Source organism: Musa acuminata, chromosome BXJ1-3 (genome assembly GCF_036884655.1).
Source record: "Musa acuminata AAA Group cultivar baxijiao chromosome BXJ1-3, Cavendish_Baxijiao_AAA, whole genome shotgun sequence".
Classification (NCBI taxonomy): Eukaryota; Viridiplantae; Streptophyta; class Magnoliopsida; order Zingiberales; family Musaceae; genus Musa; species Musa acuminata.
In genome coordinates, this window is record NC_088329.1 from 38917513 (window position 1) to 38937213 (window position 19701).

The 19701-nt window shown below is 37.0% G+C and overlaps 3 protein-coding genes and 1 long non-coding RNA gene across 6 annotated transcripts; all 4 read right to left on the bottom strand.

Annotated features, from left to right (window-relative positions):
• Positions 1–521: 521 nt before the first annotated feature.
• On the bottom strand, positions 522–9548 carry LOC135628758 (serine/threonine-protein kinase rio2-like). Of its 2 annotated transcripts, none has more exons than XM_065135651.1 (13): positions 9348–9548; positions 9212–9258; positions 9075–9145; positions 8874–8987; positions 8589–8764; positions 8422–8510; positions 8190–8307; positions 6109–6182; positions 5712–5759; positions 3681–3849; positions 2815–2952; positions 2603–2677; positions 522–1001 (listed from the first exon to the last, which is right to left on the bottom strand). In XM_065135651.1, exons 1-13 carry the CDS (start codon positions 9429–9431, stop codon positions 819–821), a joined length of 1386 nt encoding a protein of 461 aa, XP_064991723.1. In that variant the 5' UTR covers positions 9432–9548; the 3' UTR covers positions 522–818. The 2 variants fall into 2 exon arrangements, with proteins under 2 accessions (XP_064991723.1, XP_064991732.1); XM_065135660.1 differs by having other exon boundaries at positions 2603–2671; positions 9348–9547.
• A 529-nt stretch (positions 9549–10077) lies between these two features.
• LOC108952269 (putative glucan endo-1,3-beta-glucosidase GVI) lies at positions 10078–10629 on the bottom strand. Its single transcript, XM_018822756.2, has one exon. It carries the CDS (start codon positions 10627–10629, stop codon positions 10078–10080), a length of 552 nt encoding a protein of 183 aa, XP_018678301.2.
• Positions 10630–11329: 700 nt separating this feature from the next.
• Positions 11330–12822, bottom strand: LOC108952337 (uncharacterized). The gene is made up of 2 exons (XR_001977140.2): positions 12251–12822; positions 11330–11856 (listed from the first exon to the last, which is right to left on the bottom strand). It is a non-coding gene; the product is annotated as an uncharacterized LOC108952337 (long non-coding RNA).
• A 1383-nt stretch (positions 12823–14205) lies between these two features.
• Positions 14206–17465, bottom strand: LOC135637810 (inactive glucose-1-phosphate adenylyltransferase small subunit 2, chloroplastic-like). 2 transcript variants are annotated; one of them, XM_065150624.1, is made up of 9 exons: positions 16629–17465; positions 16455–16523; positions 16085–16354; positions 15805–15963; positions 15632–15732; positions 15434–15545; positions 15086–15184; positions 14766–14888; positions 14206–14523 (listed from the first exon to the last, which is right to left on the bottom strand). In XM_065150624.1, the coding sequence occupies exons 3-9, from the start codon at positions 16259–16261 to the stop codon at positions 14407–14409; spliced, it is 888 nt and encodes a 295-aa protein (XP_065006696.1). In that variant the 5' UTR covers positions 16262–16354; positions 16455–16523; positions 16629–17465; the 3' UTR covers positions 14206–14406. The 2 variants fall into 2 exon arrangements, with proteins under 2 accessions (XP_065006696.1, XP_065006690.1); XM_065150618.1 differs by having other exon boundaries at positions 16455–17465.
• Between the last annotated feature and the right edge of the window lie 2236 nt (positions 17466–19701).

The window sequence follows — 19701 nt, forward strand, 5'->3', positions numbered from 1 at the left end:
CAGTAATATTATTGGTCCTGATATAAGTCTCGTATCAATAAAGTTAGATCATCATAAATAATTCTTATGAAGAGGATGCTAAGACAACAAAAATATTGGGAGGATAAGAAGGTAATAAAGATAATAGTACTTTTATATAGTATAGTAAAAAGAAGTTTAAAATAGGATAACAAGTTCTAAATATTTCAGACTTTCAAAGACTCGATTGATCTGTAGCTTAATTGTGGGAATGTTCAAACTTTTTTGTTGTCTTTCTTTTGGTGGTCAGATTACAAAAAAAAAAAAAAAAGGATGAGGAACAATGCAAACTATTGAAATTTAAGAGAGAACATTTACATGTGACATTATTTAGTAGCAGTGTCATCATCAAAATTTTGGGAAAAATAAATTGCATAGGACTTGTAAATTACATCAGAAAAGAACCATCTCAAAACCCACCTTTCTCAAGTACAGCAAACTCTGCCACTTCAATCCACTGGGGTTAGCCAGCAATTATCAAGCTTGCTGATATATAATCAGAAAAAAAAAAACCTCATTTCTTACTGTTTAATCAATCATCCAGTCTGATGTCTTGATCAAACAAAAAATTTCTGATCAAACTCTTTGATCTTTTAGTAGTCATCTTGAGAACAGGAAAAAAAAAAAAAGAGATTGAATACAGCATCTTTTACTGTACAACTATAAAAGCCTTGCTAAACATACAAAATTCCTGTTGTAGAGATCTGTAATAAATCTTAGTCTTGAGGGATCTGTGAGATCAATCAGATCTTATAGCATTTGCCAACACTCAGATCTGGGAACAAGTGAACCAACTACTGTCACCAATTGCATGATTGCCTTTGGATCTTTGAATTGTGGGCAGACTTGCCACCCTTGTCCTTGTAAAAATTTCTTGACAGGGCTTTGCGCGTGCCTTGAGAAGCTGCTATGGCTCGCCTTCTCTGCTTATTGAGGCGCTTCGTTAGTTCAGCATCACCATCATCTAACTCATCACTGTTCTCCTGAAACATATAAACCAGCTATTTTAGGTAACAGCAACACGGTGAGTGAACATAATTAAAATGCTCAACACACAAACAATCAACATGTCTCCGAAGTCAAAAAAAGTTAAGAAATATGTGCGATGTCGACAAGTTCTGATATGATAAACCAACTGTAAGAAGCTTTATCTTCATACGTTATGGCTAATTGAGGAGATGAACTTGCTCGAGTGCAATGTGTTGGTCTTACAAAGAAGATAATCAAACAAGTTGAAAGGCAAGTTATGATACAAACAAGCTAAGCAGAGTTACGGTACCAAACAAATAAAGCAGACAAGTTTCCTCTAATTGTCTGAACTTCTAGGTTTGCTTGCATAGTTGGTTGCGTGTGCCTGTGAGTTTTATATGAAAATAATTTTGCTACAGTAACACAATACTTCAAATAATCAAAAGGCCTGTATGATTCACAAGATTTTACGTGGCCAATTATTCGATCAGAATCAAACAGAATTAGTCACTTATTATTAACTAATTCACAAAATTCAACACATATTCCAGGAAAGTTCATGATTAATTTAAAAACAAATTACAAAATAGAAGCCAATAATAAAATACGTTACTATTGCAATTTTCAACTAAGATAAATTCTTCCTAGGTGCACTTGAAGCTTGGGTTTTTCTGTGCCTTAGACATCCAACTCATCTTCATTTCTTGCTAACTTTGAACTTTGGGTGTCTTTATCATTTAGTTGTTCTTTTAAGAGTTTATAAGTCAAATAAACAGAGAAATCTAATACCAACGCTTGGTTCTTTTATCAACCTAAAAACTAAGGCTGTCATTGAAGCTAATAACATGATACGACAACTCAAAATTGCAGGTATGGGTCCTCAAAGTTGGTTCCAGTGAGCTATCTTGTTGGATATACATCGTTGATCCATACCCAATAATACGTATAAAACCAACTCAACCTGGTATCCATCCCAAGTCTGTAGATTATCAAAATTATTTGTTGGATTTAATTTCAGATCAAGGAATAATTTCCGGATCGGTTTTAATGGTCCAATGGCTGACCAGTACAAGGATCAGATGGTTTTAAAGAATAATTTCAGATGATTTTCATCTGATCCTGATTGCTTTTATCTTTGACAGCCTACCAATTTATGCCAAACATGGATGTACACAAAATGCCACACCACACACATTAGATATCCAAAAAGATTCTTGATCGAGTTATTTTGCATAACATGTAAAAAATAAATATCTGAGTTCATCAGACATGGGTACAGGCTTGCAGATATGATTTGCATGTTCATAAGCTGACTTTATAATTGAACTAGATATGTATAGTTGTCACTAGTTACTTTCAGACCATCTTAACAGCTTGGGACAGAGAACCAAACAATATGGAAGTTATGCCAAAAATTGTAACAAGTAAATTTTGAAAGTTCACTTTCCAAGAGAGTTTCATGTTGAGTGGTGGAGGGACAAATCAGTGAGTTACATGTTTTCTAGAATAAGCACCCACTCAAAAATTGAGAAAAGTAATGATAATATAAAATATTAAATAAATATGAACAGTCTAATGTGTGTATATTGAAGAGTTCCACAAATAAATGGTGCACCTTTTCTCCTGATTGCAATATTTCGTCCTCATTCTGTATGCTAACATTACATGAAGCAGCAGCATCCTCCTGTTTCTTGTCATCATGCAAGATGTGGTTGTCAAAGACACTCATTGGGTATAAAGATATAGCAGTTCATGGTGATTGTTAAAATTAAAGTCATTAAAACTGGTGCAATTTGCAACTTCAAAGTTGGTTAAATTTGCTGGTACCTGATCTTCTAAATCCAAGAAATCTATATTTTCAGCTACAGAATCATCTGTTGCTTCTATATGTGTATGCTCTTGGTCTTCAAGTTCTTCATCATCAGAACTTGTAGTATCCTTTTGCTCTGTTCCTCCTTCGATAAACTGTACACAGAAAGAAAGTTCAAAATACATGCATAAAATATGCTGAGACAATAGTATAATCCTTAGAAAGAGTAAAGTGGGCGCAAACAAGGATTTGTAATCCTAAGCACCACCATAGGACAATGACAAAATATGATAAGTTCAGTGCTCTGTAATCAATCTTTCATGTGAAAAATGCTGCTTTTAGCATGAGAAAGATGGATGCCACTTCACAGTTCCCACCCATTGGATCAGCTTTTATAGGAAAGACTTATCATAATTTAATAAGAGCATGAAATAGTATAAAATTTATCAGTACTACTTCGAGAAAATGGAAACAAATTAAATGATGGTTTAAAGTTTAAACACTAGAGATGAGCTCCAGATTTATATCAAAGATTCAAGAAAATATAGTAGACTAGAAAGGTTAAAGATATGATACAATAATAGTACCACCAAAACCGACAATAAAAGTTCCGACAATATATGGTTTTACTTTTAGCAATAAATAGGATTGATTTACTATGTGAAAAGCTGCCAAATTTTGCAATTTGTATGGAAAACAATGACAAGATTATTATCACAAGCCATAAGACTGGCAAATTAAGAAAGCAACAACCATAAATTGCTGTTATTAAGCAATAACTTAATTACAATAGCATGGTTTAATAATTGATATATTATAACAGAACTGAACAACTGAAAAAATGGCAGTAAATTGTTCACTATGTGAATGCATATCCCATTACCTTCTCTATGTCATCTTGATCTTTTCGTGTAAAACCACTGGCCGAAAGTTCCTTGTCCAAGAAACCAGTTGTTTTAGCAATTGAAGAAAAGGATGGCCTTTCAATTTCCTCAACATCAGCTTCTGTCTCGTCATATTCGTCTTCAGACTCTTGGTATGAGAGATTGAACCTGGAAGGAGAAAAAAAATGCTGAGGAAACAACTCAGCAAAATGCATATAGCACAAAGCATGAAAGCAATATATATTACAAACTATATCTAGACTCTTTTGAAATCTAAAATTTCAGGAATATATGTCCTCAATGCTATAGGCAATCATAATCACAAGGAACACATAGTATTTCTGAAATTTAAGAAAAACTTGGCATTTCCAGTGATGTATATCAACATAGAGCACTATATTGCATGTTCATATCAACAGACCAAGTTTTTGTCATTAGCCAGTATGTTATAAATCCACTATCATTGCCACCGACACACTCAACTGGCAATGTAGCCTTTCAACAGCTTATAAAGGGATTAGACACCACAAAGGCCATTTAAACAACTTAAGCAGTAGGTGGCTCTTTACATGGCCTGTTTACCTGGCTTCGATTGAAAAGGTATGGCCCCAGTCTGGGGAATTGAGCAATGACTGTGTATGGAAAATAAAGGAAGTGGAACAAAGAAATGGAAGGAAGGGGAGAACAAAAGGGAGTGAGAGAAGCACTCAGCTTCCAAGTTTAAAAGATTAAAGAAATAACATAAGGGCTGGCAATGCTAGAAATATTATACATGAGTCAACTGGCAACTACATTAAACAATATAGGAAGCAACTAAAGATGTATACATCTCATGCTTTGATTAAAGAAAAAGCTAATTGGTACTGCCTGCTTGGTGCAAGCAAGGATACGCCAATAGAGTCAATTTCAGGAATCATCACTGCCCCAAATGCACCAAGAGGTGCCCCTTTCAGTTGAGCAGGCATCTGCAAGTTCTTTGCCCCATTTGTGAACTGGCCTACTTCATCCTCCTATAGAGATGGGCCACACCCTTTGAAAGCAAGGTTTGACATACTGTCCAAAATGGTATGAAACAGGCAGTGCGTACCAGTCCACAAGCTGACCAGTACGCGGACCAGCCCATTACGGATGGTATGCAGAAATATGAAATGTATGTACAGAGCATGTATCATATCTAGCCATTGTGGTCAAAACGTATCCTTTCTCGGTCGATATACAGGTATGTATTGTAGGTACTGATCAGAATTTAAATGATACAAATCCAAAACGGGTCTAGTATGACCCCAATGGTCAAATTGATGATTGGGACCTCTTTTGGGGCTTTAGATCCCCTCCTTCCCTCTTTCACTCACTATAACTCTCTCACCCCAATGTTTCTCAACAGATCTAAAAAGATAAATTCAATTTTTCCTCCTCATAACCTAAAATTTCTATTCATTATAGCTTGATACTCTTTGTTCTTATCTAAACATAATTTATATACTAATTTACCTATAAAAAACTTTTATTTTCCGACCATTTTTTTTCTGAAAACCAATGTGTACACACCATTACATGATATGCTATTACCAACCGGAACACACTGATTTGCCAAGGAACCAATTCCACTGGTTGGCACGGCATGGTGCGACGGTCCTTGTTTGAAAATAATATATAAAAATCCAATTACAAGAGAGGAAATACTTGTTACTAACAAATAGAATACTATTCTTGAAAACAACAAAAGGTCAATTTGAATTTCAATATTTATTTTCTGTTGTTTCTTTCATACTCATAATTTTCTAGTTAAAAGTTTGGGCTGATTATTTTGTATGTTGCCAGAAATTTAGCTTCTGCATCAAGCCACAGTATCAGCTATAAAGATTCAAATGTCATACTTACAAATGAAAAAAAATGAATGCTCAAAAGCGATCATCAACAGAATATACAAAAAAAGGCTTAATGAACGAAAGAAAACAGCTATCCAGATCGATAACACCAGGTAATTAATAAAGTATCAAAAGTACAATTTTGCATATTTGGCTACAAACCTCTTACTAAAGAACTTGAAGATGCACTCAACATCACGATCGAAGTACCTAGAAAAAAAATTGATTTAGGAACGGTCACAAGCATCAACCATTAAGAATAGTATCCAGTGGTTAAAAATGATAAATTGCTGATTATCTATGTCGAGTATTAAATACCATGTCCAATACTGGTTTCAGTAACCTACCAGACTAGTACACTACTGGTATACCGGATAGCATACCAATCCGTACCATACAGTATCATTGCATTAAATAATAAAATATTTGTAAATTGTATCAATATCGAACTATATGGTTCACAGCCAATACTTGGTCAGACCAACCGATGCGTAAAACCTTGACTAATGCCACAATAGTACTTATAATCGAGAAATGAACAAAAAAAAGAGACGCATACATCTTTGCATTGCGATGAGATACTGACACCATCTGAGGGAAATCAATCATGGTGACCTGTTCATTATCATCTATCTAGAAAGGCAACCACAGAACAAAATTAGAACAGACATAAAATGCAAGTGAAGAAAAAAGAACACAAATTTGTAAAGGCAAAAGTTATTATTGCTTAGAAAAAAAAAAGAAAATCTACTACAAGAGATACTAAGATTTGAAAGATGAGACAAGTAGAAATTGAACAACATATGGATATAGGACAGCCAACTAACTGTGAGGCCAACCACGTTGTATAGATTAGATTGTTGAGAAGTTAGAAGATGACATATACAAAAAGTTAGTGTTTGCAAAAGTAAAATTGTTGAGATGGAAGGGTGGGAGAAGATAAAGTAAAGAATTCTTATACACATGAACAATCAGATATAGCACTAAAAAAGTATAAATTGAAAACAAAAACTATTTAGGACACTACATTCATGTTTGAAAAAGGCCTACATATTCCCCCAATTAAATAAAGTGAGCATGATTAGAATTAATGGTGTGAGAAGAAGCAAAGGGAAACCTAATAGAAAGTGAACTGGCTTGCTCTTACTTCACCAAGTGATATTATCTTAAATAAAGCTCAGTGACAAGAAAAGATCTATGTAGCCATCCCAAATAATTGCTACATTATGGATTATTGTTGTTTTATTTTTTCATATAAGAAGACCAGAGATATGCAAAAAAATATATTGCCAAAAAACATCATAGTCTCTTTTTCCAATCTGATATCCAATTTGCCAAAAAACCATCATAGTCTCTTTTTCAGTCTTGTTTCAAAAAAATAAACATCACTCTAAAATATATTCACTTTACAGTTAAGTCATAGACCAAAAAAAAGGGAACAATTATCTGGCTTTACAAAAGGTTCTTAAATATTTGACAAAAGAAAGTGTAGGTCCTTGTCTGGTAATTCATGGGAATGACGATTCCTTTGTTAAAGGGCACCAAACTATCGGAAAACACTGCATACTTGCAAATCGAAATTCACCAATATAGTTTCCATCTAACACTCATTAGTACAGAAGATCACCCACAAATATCCAGATGAACACAGGTCAGTTGCCAGAACTTCAATTAGACAGTTGACATATTTGACACCCTGTAACCATTTGCATTTTAAAGTTATAATCAAGTCGTGCATCTAAAAAGCAAGGACAATTTGGAAGTGCCAAAATTATGCCCGAACCATCATGATCTACAATCCTTCCATGCTCACATATCAAAGCTCAAAAAAAATTTAATTGAGCTAAAATTACAAGGAAGGCCAGACAGGTCGATGTGACACACAAATATTTGAAAATATTGCATGCCCAGATATGATTTGAAATGCACTAACTAGCATGTTTATCCTTGACGAAATGGAATAATCCAACACAAACTAACTAGCTTTACTTTAAGGAAAAAAATACAGTCTACCCAACCTGTGGTAGTGTCTGACTTCACATTTCCTAACTATGATTTAAAAAGTGATAATCAACCGAGTTTTGTTTAGGTGGTCTTTGTTTTTCATATCTACAGACATTAAGGTCTTGCTTCCCCATTTCAGCCTTAAACTAGTCAGCAGCCCCTACTTAATTAAAAGATATAAATACAGTTTCATCAATTTGAAGCACTGTCAACTCTTTTACTGATAATATTGGTGAGGAAGAGCTGATAACACAACAGATGTATCATTCACGTTTTGAATTTGATGTCATGTGTATACTAGAAAACCCAAGGAACAAGGATCAGATCTCATGTGGGCTAAGTATTCCTCCTCTAATCACAGGTAAGCACTGGTAACTAGTGTCACACTGTAGGTGGGTAAATTGTGTTCCCCACCCCCTCAAAAAGAAAATACCTATACCTGTACAATTTAAGTAGGGACAAAATATTAAAAAACAAATATCAACTGTGAAAATGGACGTCCAAGTCATTTTGAAGTCAAAAGTGTTGACAAAGAAATTTGACATAATTTGGATCAGATATTTTGAAAAAAATAAGTACAGAGAAGCTAGTGCTTTCCTCCACATCATTCAAGAGACTATCAAGAAACATCCGTACCATGATATTAAATTCATTAAAATCGCAATGTATAAGACCATGTTCTGCTAGACAAACAACAAGACCAACAATTGTTTCCAATACTTCATCTGGGTTCTGCAACTGTTTCACTTGGACACTGCAGACAAAAATCCCAAGTGAATAAAAGCCTCCCTAAACTACAATGATAATTATAGAAGTCAGTGTCATGTAGAGAAAAGCAAACACTCATGCCTCCCCGGAAGATCCTTACAGTGGATAGCCTTGGACAAGGGACATGACTACACAATGCCGATTACAGTCAACAGCATCTGGCACAGGAAATCCATGCTCTCCTAGTGCCTTCATCCACAGAAGTGAACAATGTCATAAAGACAAAACAAAAATTCTAAGAGGAAAACAGTGTAGAAAGAACTAGACCTTCATGAAAGCATATTCCTTGAGAGCAGCAAGCCGTGACAAGTAGAGCCAGTTGTAACTGCTCCGATGCTTCAAATAGTCACGCTTAGACTTCACAGCCCTGAATGATACTCTCCCCAGCCTATGCAGTTTCATCACCATAATTGTCCCATCTTCTGCGGCTACCTCAAAAATGTCTTTTGACATAGATCATAACGTTTTGATCACAATTATCGCAAAGAGAAAAAGCAAAGAAGAACGTGAAAACAAATGAACGCATTGCTAATCTAACAAGAAATAGAATACCAGACTCCTTCCCTACGCCAATTTGACGGCCTACGGCAGCGACCACACCACGATTGACAAGTGCTTTGATAGCGAGGAAATCGTACCCAAGATATGTGAGGCGGAAACCATCATCTGCACGGAGAAAGGCAACAAAACAAGTAAATTCCACGTATTCGAAACAAATTCGAAATTGAAATCCCTGACTTCTGGTGTACTCACACTTGGATGAATCGTGGTGCACGAGTTTATGCTTCAACAGATTCTTCAACACCTTGTACGTCCCCCCGTGCCTGAATCGCAAGCATGAAATCTCAATATTCGTCAATACCATAAAAATCGATGTTTTGGAGGCTTACTTGAGGCCGGCTATACGATCGACGAGCTCGGCTGGTACGATTTCATGCTGAAAACACAGGAACAATTCGTGAAAGTAAAAAAGAAAGTTCTTTTTCGCTCTTTATGGATTCAATGGAATGGAAGAGATTAACATACGTTTCTCATGCCCATCTCGACGGCCGTTAGAACCCTAAAATCGTCCTTGGAAAGGTACCGCAGAGCGTCCACGTCGAGCTTCATCGCAGCAGGCGGCGGTGATAGTGGCGGTCGTGACGGTACTGACAAAGAAGGCAGCGGCCAAGAGGTGGCGACTCTGTTTTGGTTCTCTCGCTTAGGCCGAGAGTTGCCGGGTCTAATGGGATGGGCAGAAACAATTAGGGCGTGCGGTAGAGTTGCGAATTAGGCCGGTTGAACCTCGGGCCGGGCTTAAAGAGAATTGTGTGTTGGGCTCAGACGATCAAGTAAACATCGATAAAATTGACCGGATTGGGCTAAGATTAGCGGGTCGAATAACCCAAGCAACCTGATCCGAGTTAGCCTGCCATGAATTATAAATTATTCTTTTAAATATTTCTGTTTATTTTATTCTCACGTATCATTTATTTTTTTAAAAGACGAAATTACCCTCCTCTGTCGTTGCCCCGTCGCGCCACCGTCCCTCGAGGCCCTGCCCTATCGTCCCCCTCCCCTGTCATCGCCCCGCGACGCTGTCGTCCCACGAGACCCTGCCCACCACCCGCGAGGCCCTGTCATCCCCTTCTCCCGTTGTGGCCACCTTCTGCCCCGATGTGGTTGCCTCCACCCTTGCGAGGCCCCAACCCTGTCTCGTGAGGCCCTGTCGTCCCCCTAATTGGGCAAATTCTTTCTTCGAGAATAAGTGGTGCCGTCAGACTTGAAGAGGTCGCAGTTGTGCTCGGAGGACGGCCCGGCCTTTTGGTTCTCGTTGAAGAGGGCGAAGATGTAGGCCCAAAACGACGTCCCCTTCTGCATTACCACCGGTTGAATCAGCTTGCCATTGTATCGTGCTGCGTTCTCCGGGCCCCGTCTCTGACTCCTGCACCCCGACCCTGTCGCCCTTCAAGGAAGGCGACGCTACGACCGCAATGGCGCGGTTGGCGTAGCTGAGGTCGGCGGCCGGGTCGGTGAAGGCGACAGACACCGGGTCGAGGAGAGTCTCTTCAAGTGTGACGTCGAATGGATCCTTCGCGTACACGAAGTAGGGGTAGGCGTTGACGAAGAGAGGGGAGCCAGTGTCGGCATGGAATGCGAGGAGGGGTAGATGTAAAGGGGGAGGTCCGGGCGGAAGACTACGTTGGAGGGTTGGTAGGACGGTGTGGCGAGGACAGTACGACGATGTCGCGGTTGAGGCCAAGAGACGTGAGGGTGTCATGGAGGTCGTCCATGGCCGGGACAAGGAAGTGGGTGAGGGCAGAGCCATTGGCACCAGTGCGGACGTCGTTATCGACTATCGACCGCCACGATCTTGACGGCAGGGACGAAGGCCTGGATGCTGCGCAGGGTAATATTGTCTTTTAGATGGTGAACTCAGGGTGTTTTTGGGAATTTTCTCTCTATATATAATAGATACACATATCCCTAATAAAATCATTATTTTCATATTTTTCACTATAAATTTATTTTTATATTCTTATGGAGATTATAATGTATTTTCATTAATTTTTGTTTAAATTTGGTGGTGCTACACATGTTATAATTATGAATGTTGATCCAAATTTGAGCTTGATGACCCAATCATGAAATAATTTTGCTTGATGAGACAAAAGAACATGAGATAGACATTAGTGTGGATGAATAAATGGACTGCAATCACAAGTTTTTCTTTGTTTTTTTACAGATAAATGAGAACCTGCTTCATCAAGAATAAATGAGAACCCTCTTTTGTTGAATGTAAATTTTGAAGGAAATGTTATTGCCAATTGATTGCAAGTGAAATGCTTGTGTTTAGCAATCCATCACAAAAATAATAATAATGATAATAACAAGACTATCAAGCATCTGAGGCCTACTTAGATTTTATATCATGGCCAACTCCAAGGAGATTGGTTAGATTGGATGAACAGTAGAAATTTGATGATGCAGACAAGACTTCTTCTGAAACAATGACCACATTTTGCCACTTTACTCTGCAATTGAACATTATTAAGAATAGATTTGAAACAAATTACAAAATCTGCGCAGTTGGCCAATTTCATGTGCATGAGAAAGTTTCAGCACATTCCAAGTAGGGGGAGGTGACATCCTGGGCTTGTGAGGGCATGTAAGCCATGAACAGTAGCACAAAAAGCAGACCTATTGGGATGAACAGCAACAAGAAAGGGGGTGGAGGCAATGGTGGCAATATAAGAGGAAGAATTAGCAGTGAGACTGTGAGGCAGAGAAGGATAAAGAAGGATTCCACTGTGTAATAGCTTGAATGAAATCTTCTTGGGGCATTGGCTTGTGATTGGGACCTCATGAACTCCACTCTTGGTCTTTCAGTCAAAGTTCTCCTTTCTCTTCTTTCCATTCTACCACTGTAATAAGGTTGCAGACCGCAGAAAACCTCGACTCAGAGTGCAAGTGAAATGCTCCTTCAGTTTCTGACTTTTGATACAGCTTTCAGGTTCTTCACAAGTCACAGAGTCTCAATCACCAAAAAGTTTGCCTGAAGATTGGGAATGTAGATCACAATATATCTTTAGAATTTGAAGCTCACAAAGCATTCAAGCAAATAAGATTCGAAATAAAGCCTTGCCACTGAACTCTGACTTTAACTTGTCAATATGTTATACAATGAATTCATGACTCAAAGAGAAGTAGAGTTCTTCATGAACACATGATGTGACAAAAATAGGCAGCAAGTTCATCATCTATTAAGAAAAAGATTATCTTCATGAACATTGTAAAGAAGTTACCCAGGAGTTCCAATAACTACTTCACAGTTTAACATCAAATGTTTTGATCACAGGCAAGAACACTTTGAACATTTACATCACAATTATTTGTTCACTCCAATCATTCCCAAAATACTAAAAGAAACAAGATCGAAAAACCATTACCTGTCTGATTTTGCAGCACCTTCCTAAATGTGCTTCAGTAATTTGGAGCCCTTTGGCAACTCAAAATCTCAACTCTCAAAGATCAAGGAACATATGTGACCCCTGGGTGTCTTCTCTTTCTCTAAAGGAAGCAACGGAGAGATGAGAGAGGGAGGCAGTGAGAATGGCAAGAGGGGTTCTGATCATGATATGGATGAGGTTGTCTTGTTCATGGGCAACTGCAGCTGTGTTTAGGAGACTTTTGGGGTGGATACACTGCATGTCATCATACCAGAAGTAAGCAAGTTTGGACTTCCTGCTTCAAGTGGAAGGAGATGAGGTGTTGTGACATGAAACACATTTTTTATCAGCAAGTTTGCCTCCAATGGAGCAAGGTTCCTCCCCCCTGGCTTGCTTCAAGTGGAATGCAGATTATGATCTGCATTCCTTTTCATGATATGTTTCCAAGAAGATTAATTGGACTTCCACATTACCTTAATCATCTCTGTAGATTCTCTTGTTTCTATGTCATCAAAACCTGCAGCATCATGAACTGCTACATTGAGGTGGTACTGATCTTTCATATATAATAATATCTCTATTATATATAATAAGGAAGCATTCGTAAGCCTCGAATGAACTCTCCTCATCGAAATCCTTATTATATCATGTGTTAGTACATCGGTAAAGATCAGATCTGTATCAATCCAGTCTATAAATCCGATATTCGAGACATCGAACCTGGCCAAAACAACAGGATTAGTTTCCTACATAAAGATATCGAGTTAATGCATGTAAAACAAGTGAACATTGCCAAATGAGTGCGTGCGGTCATGAATTGCTGCTGAGGTTGAGGACAGATCAGTTCTAGGCCTCGAGAAGTGTCAAAGATGCCATGACTGAGAATGAAACACGATGACCGGCATTGAGCCACAGGGCTTCAGTCCCAAGGGGAGCTCCCCCTTGCTCCATGAAGTGAACATGGACAAGGCCAGTTCACCAATCCTTGAGATGCAGACCCAGAAGACTACAAAGGCCGCCTTTTGGAATCCCAAGAGATATCCATCTGTCTGCAATCCATTAAAATACTGCAGCTGAGACAAGGACTCGGATTTGCCATGGCAAACGCATCTTTGTTGAGTATTTCCATGATTTGAACAGAGCAAAATCTCAGATGAGAGAGAAAAGAAGAACATGGAAATAAGATGCCTTGGTTCTTCCTGCTCTGTGGAGAGCTTTCTCAGATGCAAACTGAGTGAATTACTCTTAGCAGCCACTATTAATGTGATATGTTTTGTAGTGAACTTTATCGTGTTGTTGGAGAACTTCTGTCATTCGATTTGTAACAAAGAGAAAATATTACATGATTTATAGAGGCAGAGTTTGATTTGTCTTTTCATGTTATCAGGATTTATCTTAAATTAGGCTGAAGCTTGAAGCCCCACCATTGGTTGTAGTTACTTTCTTTCTTACTAAACAAATCAATGTGATAATATTAATCTTTAGTACATCAAATCTTGTTTGTATCATTTCATGTGCCAAAGCCAAGTTGAGATCAATCCTCCAATAAAGAATCAATGCCTTGTTTTATTCATTGTTTATTAGCTTTTGTGTTGTAAGTTTGAAGGTTTTGAGATCCACATTCTCTTTGAAGCCGAAAACATCGAGTCATTGTTGAAGTTTTGTAAAAATGGATTGCTTGTAATGGTAGGACAATAATAATAATAATAATAGGAGTATTATATCAAGACAATCTTAAGTTATCTGTGATCAATGATGATGGATTTTAAAGATTAATGTTCAAACCTGAAGACTTGAGTGATGTCTAAGCAGAAAAATTTTACAGACTGCCAAGCAAATAAATAAATAAACACTTTATTTAGTAATTAATTTGTAGCATACTTTTATAATACCTTTGATCAAACAAAAACAAATCCCTGAAATATTGCAAGAAATTTGCACTGATTGTTTATTAAGAATAGAAGTGAATTGTATGACTCTTTATTGAACTAAAATTTTTTTGTGTTCCCTCATATGAGGAAAATACATGGATCAAAACAGTGACTTTGGCTCCTAAATTTTTTGTATGCCAGTATTTCTCTATAAATTTCTATTCCTTGTTTGGCCAAAATTTAATTAAATTCGACAACAAATCTGAGCTAAACTATGTGGAGGAATTATAGGATGCTATCATCTGGTATGACTGCATTCTTGAGGACAACAACAATGCCTCCAGATATGATGTATCCAGATGCCTCTCTGTCACACTCTTGGACACCATCTTTGTTTACAATCTGCAATCATCAAAATAGAGCCAATCAAACTCAGATTACAAATATATCTGTTTATGATGCTCTGAATGTAATACTGCAATTGCTTGAGAATAAGTTTCTGATTTCTGGATTTACTTGTTATAGTCTGTTTCAGTATGTAGATGAAACATCTTATGAAAGCAAAATATTTGCAATTCATTCGCAAGAAGAATTTGCGAACTTGATAAGCTCAAACCGAATAAAACGTCTGAATTTTTTTTCACCTTGACATTCTTTCCTATCCTCGCATTCTTATCAATTATCGCATTCTGAACATGAGCTTTTTCACCAATTCCAACTGGGATTTCTGAGCGTTGCATCTTTGTCATGTTCCAACTCACATCTGCCTGTTCAGCAATCGAAAAAGCGTTGATTGGTAGCAACAAAATATGAACTTGTGAATTTGTGTGAGAAGAATAATCTTTTTCATAAGGTCAAGAAAACATGGAATTATATGAAATAAGTTCTCGATCTGATGTATCCATACAAATAAGCACAACTATACTGTTTAATTTGTATCTTTTGAATCTTACAGAGGGCGCACCTCGTAGATGTCACTCCCCATAACCACAGATTTCTTGATCACTGCATCATCACCGACATATGTTCGCGTGCCAATCACAGAGTTACTGATCTTGCACCTCTACTCTTAACATAATCAAACATAGAAGGTTATAGCCTGGTTATTCGATCATAAACAACTATCTTACAAGTCTGTAACATGTGCACACAGATGTAACTCAATCATAAAACAAGCACAGATAATTATGATGATCTTGTCTTCATAATGGATCGCTGCAACTATACGAAATGAACACATGAATCAATCATACAGTTGCAGTGCTATAATTTGCTTTAAAGTTCTTGATGATGATAGAAGCTAGTCACCTACATTTAGGAGGCAACCATCACCAATAATGCTGTCCTTTATGAGTGCATTGGATATTGTAGTTGGTGGCAGATAATTTGGCAATGTGTAGATTGCAGGATGCCTGCCATGGAAGCTGCAACCAAGACAAGCTTGTCAGCAGAACAAAAGAGAGAGATGAAACTAAAGCTGTTCTCTTGTTCTGTGAGCAGAAGAACTAACTTGGTGCTCATCGATCTAGTTATGCTCTCTATATTGACCTGGTAAAATGCTTCGATATTTCTGAGATCATTCCAATGTCCATCAAACATATAAGCATGAACCTGATCCATGAATAAGAGAATTATGTTACAGCAATGGAACAAATCAGTGAGCTGAAACAAGAAGGTACCAACCTTCATTCCCAAGGCAATTGCACCCTGTAATACTTCTGTTCCAAAATCATTTGCCTTTGGTAGCTGCTCCTGCAGAAGTTCGATCAAAATATCCCTTCTGATGACATATATCCCCATGTTCTCAGCATTCGAAACCGGGTATTTTGTAGTGGTTGTGACCTTAATCCGAAAAAACAATGATCACTTAGTTCGGCACATAGAAAGCCATTGACATATCTTGGTTTCTCTTATTCATAGAGCAATGAGCAGTCTCTTGCTCTGATGAAGGATGACAACTTACTGCTGCAGATGGACTGTGAACTGAAGCTGGTGCTAACATCAGACCATGAAACTGGTTTTTGCTGGTGTGCAGAAGGAAATCATGACTTGCATCGTAGTTTCGATCGTTGTTAGCCATCGCAATAGTTATATCTGCTCTGTTATCTCTGTGAGCCTTGATCAGTTTCCTGTAATCCATCTCGTAGAGATGGTGACCAGGGAGAACCAAGAAATCCTTCACCTGATGCTCTTCCAGCAGCCACAACCATCTCCTGACCGCATCAGCATTTCCCTACGATCACAAAAGGCAAACTCTGTGCATCAGTCTCGGTGCTCTCAACAACATCAAGAAGATGAAGTAGAAGATGAGGATGGTGCATGTTACAACAGACCTTAAACCAACTGAGGTCCTCAGCGCTCTGGTATGTAGTCAACACCTCCACAAAACCATCCTTCCCCAGCTTAACATCAGAATAAGCTCTCGATATGTGAGAATTTAGAGAGGTAGAGTTAAACTGAGTTAGAGCATACATCTTCGTGATGTCACTGTTGATGCAGTTGCTCACCACAAAGTCAATGATCCTGTAATGTGCAGACACGGGGATGGCAGACTTGGATCTTCTCTTGGTCAATGGGTACAGATTTGTCCCTGGCTCATCATCACATATGATTGCCAACACACTCTGCCACAAACCTCCCTCATCGTGAGATCAACAGCAACACGAGGACGAAGAAGAGAGAAGAACTTGCCTGATTCAGAGGGGGGAACAGGGGCGAGTCCTTGTGGGATTGGCACAAGGTGGTGTCCATCGTATCCAAGAACACATGAGGCTGCCTCCATCGTTTTCTCTGGGTGTTCAGATCGGAGTGCTGCATGGAGACGGTGGTAGGCCTGCGAACCAGGGAGAACGAAGGGGCCAAACGCAGGATCACCATGGCAGAAGAGCTTGCCGTTTGCCTGCCTCTCTGCCATGGCGATCGATGTAGCCATATTATATCTCCAGCAGTTGGAGTAAAAAGAAGCCATGGAATAAGTAGCTTTCCTTCTTCTTCATGCACACTGCTTGCTGTGGATTCTATCGGCTTTATTTCCTTTGTGGGGACATTTACGTGCAGGTGCTGTGTGTTTCTTTTTGTTCTTCTTGTGTGCATATTTCTTTTATCTGCTTCAATAAAGATTGAGAAAACTCGAGTGGCTCGATCTACCTTTTACTGTGGTTCTCAACTTCTTCTTTTTATTGTAGTTCTTTCAATCTATTTCCAGAATCATCTTTTCTTACTGTGAGAGCTGATGCTGCCATGAACAGATGGAATAATAGTTCAAAGCTGTGGAGACTCTGTCACTTTTGCTACATCATATGATGAGTGATTTCTCTACAAAAGAGCAAGTTTTTTTAGAAAGATTTACCATAGATTTTTTTTTTTATTTTTGAAAATAGAGATGTGATTGATGAGTATAACTTAGTTCAAAAATTGGTCTAACACTAACAAAAAAAGATCTTTTTTACATATTATTATCTTTACTGAAGTAAATCTTTCAAATACCAAAGTAAACATATAAAATAATATACTTTTCTTTGTTAATATTTGTATTCTTTCACACCTCAAAAAAAAGTGATTTATTATTTTCACCTCACCTCACAGACTGATTGAATCGGCCTGCGATGAGTGAATCAGTTTCATCAAAATATACTAAAATGCTAATAATAAAAAATATTTCCCAATATGTTGAAGTAAATATATTAATATCAAGATAAATACATAATTTAAATATTTTTATTTAACAAAATTTATATTTTTCAACATTAGATATTAGATTATCTTACTATCAATATGAAAACGTCGAACTAAATTAGCTAGTTAAGATTAATTCTCGTCTTCGTCGCTTATCTTTATCATTTATGCTCTATATTAATTCGTCTAAGATAAAATATTATAAGATAACGCCTTAAAATATAAGAATGAATTACGATAATATGAATCAATAAATCAAGATGAAAAAACCAGGAGTTGCCTGAATCATTCTAAGGAGGTGAAAGGGAAGGGAAGAGATGGGCACCCTGAAAAGGCAGCATCAACCCAACACACAGCACCCTCCCAAGAAGCAATCCTCTCACACTTTATGATGATTGTGATGACATGATGAAGGGTGGATTGGAGAGTTCAAGAAAGAGAAGAAAAAAAACCTCATCAACAAAGCTTGTGACTTCAGTTTGCAACAAAGCTTCTTCCCCCCACAGCAGTTCTGCACAGATGGAATGGAGTGGTTAACAAGATAAGCATGTCCTCACATGCACCCATATGTTTTAAGCTTTTGCCAACTTGTAAAAGTTGATTAATCTGGATCTTTTCTTGTTGTTGATAGGACAATGATACCTAAGCTCCTACAATCTTTTGAGATGGCTAAATCCAGTTCTTGGACCAGTCTGAGAATGCCCACTGAGCCACTCATGTCACCAATCAAAGAGTACTAAAGAACAAAGAAAAACACAGCAAGCCATAATATCTCAATTATTTACAATATATCACATGCATATTTATCACTATTAAGTTCTCAAATCAAGAGTATTTAAATTTTTTATTTATAATATTCATTAAAATATGTTTAGGTCTCTCTTTGTTTCTCACTGCATTGCTAATATTAGTTGTCCCAACTTATAACTTCTTAAGAGAACACATATATTTCTCCTTCATTTTATTTTGTAGTGGAGTTACACCTAGTTATTAATAAAATTTTTTATTCTTCTTAGGAATTTCATATATCCATCTCAACATTTTTTATCTTAGAGGCATTAGGTTTTTGTATATACATGAAAGGTAATATTTTCCTTTAAATATAGGGATATTATTCCTTTTTATTTGATGAAAAATAAGAAATCAAGTGATTGAATCACAAGGTGGGTTATATCTACATCAAGTTTAGTTGTTTTCTTTATTTTTTGATTGAACTATATATATATTCAACTCAAGTTATAATGAACTAAATTCTTAGAGTGATTTATATGTTTTCTCAAAAAAAATTATTTTTTTATTGAAAAACTTATAGCAATGCTAGTAGACTTTTTTTTTATTGTGAAAGTAAATTGATTAGTTGGTAGATTATTTCATATATAAATTTTGTATATTTGAAAAAGGAATTTAGAGAATGGGGCTCGGAATTGTGAGGGAATCACATAATAACATGAGAAATTTCTTCTAATGATATTGGATAAATAAACATTGTGCCTAAGAAAATAGAATAGCTAAATATTTTGTGGACGAACAACACTAAAAAATAGACTATGAAGGGAAAAAACTTATATAAATCCATATATAAATTTTAATGAAAATGAAGAACCTAGTGCAAATAAGTAATTATGTTTTTTTAATGATGTAGGGTGAGTAATATACCATCATTTTTATCATTAATTAAACCATAAATAAATATCAATGAAAATCTTTGAAGAAACTAGTGCAAATAAGTAATCATGGTTTTTTTTTTTAATGATGTAGGGTGAGTAATACACAAACATTTTTATCATTAAAGATGTAAGAATATTCATTCTAACATACACATGATAGCATAGTCAACACAAAAGAGATAGCATAGACATCAGCCCAATATAAATCATTGATAGAATATTTCACTCACATCATAAA

Bases quoted from the DNA above. Each gene is read 5' to 3' on its own strand.
- LOC135628758 (XM_065135651.1), bottom strand. From the start codon at position 9,431: ATGAAGCTCGACGTGGACGCTCTGCGGTACCTTTCCAAGGACGATTTT. The intron at 9,259-9,347 runs GTATGTTAATCT...CTGTGTTTTCAG, and splicing joins TCGAGATGGGCATGAGAAAC to CATGAAATCGTACCAGCCGA. The intron at 5,760-6,108 runs GTATGCGTCTCT...TTTTTTTTCTAG, and splicing joins TCTCATCGCAATGCAAAGAT to GTACTTCGATCGTGATGTTG.
- LOC108952269 (XM_018822756.2), bottom strand. From the start codon at position 10,629: ATGGCTCTGCCCTCACCCACTTCCTTGTCCCGGCCATGGACGACCTCC.
- LOC135637810 (XM_065150618.1), bottom strand. From the start codon at position 16,595: ATGTATGCTCTAACTCAGTTTAACTCTACCTCTCTAAATTCTCACATA. The intron at 15,964-16,084 runs GTAAGTTGTCAT...TTTCGGATTAAG, and splicing joins TTCACAGTCCATCTGCAGCA to GTCACAACCACTACAAAATA. The intron at 15,185-15,433 runs GTAGGTGACTAG...TGTTAAGAGTAG, and splicing joins GTGATGGTTGCCTCCTAAAT to AGGTGCAAGATCAGTAACTC.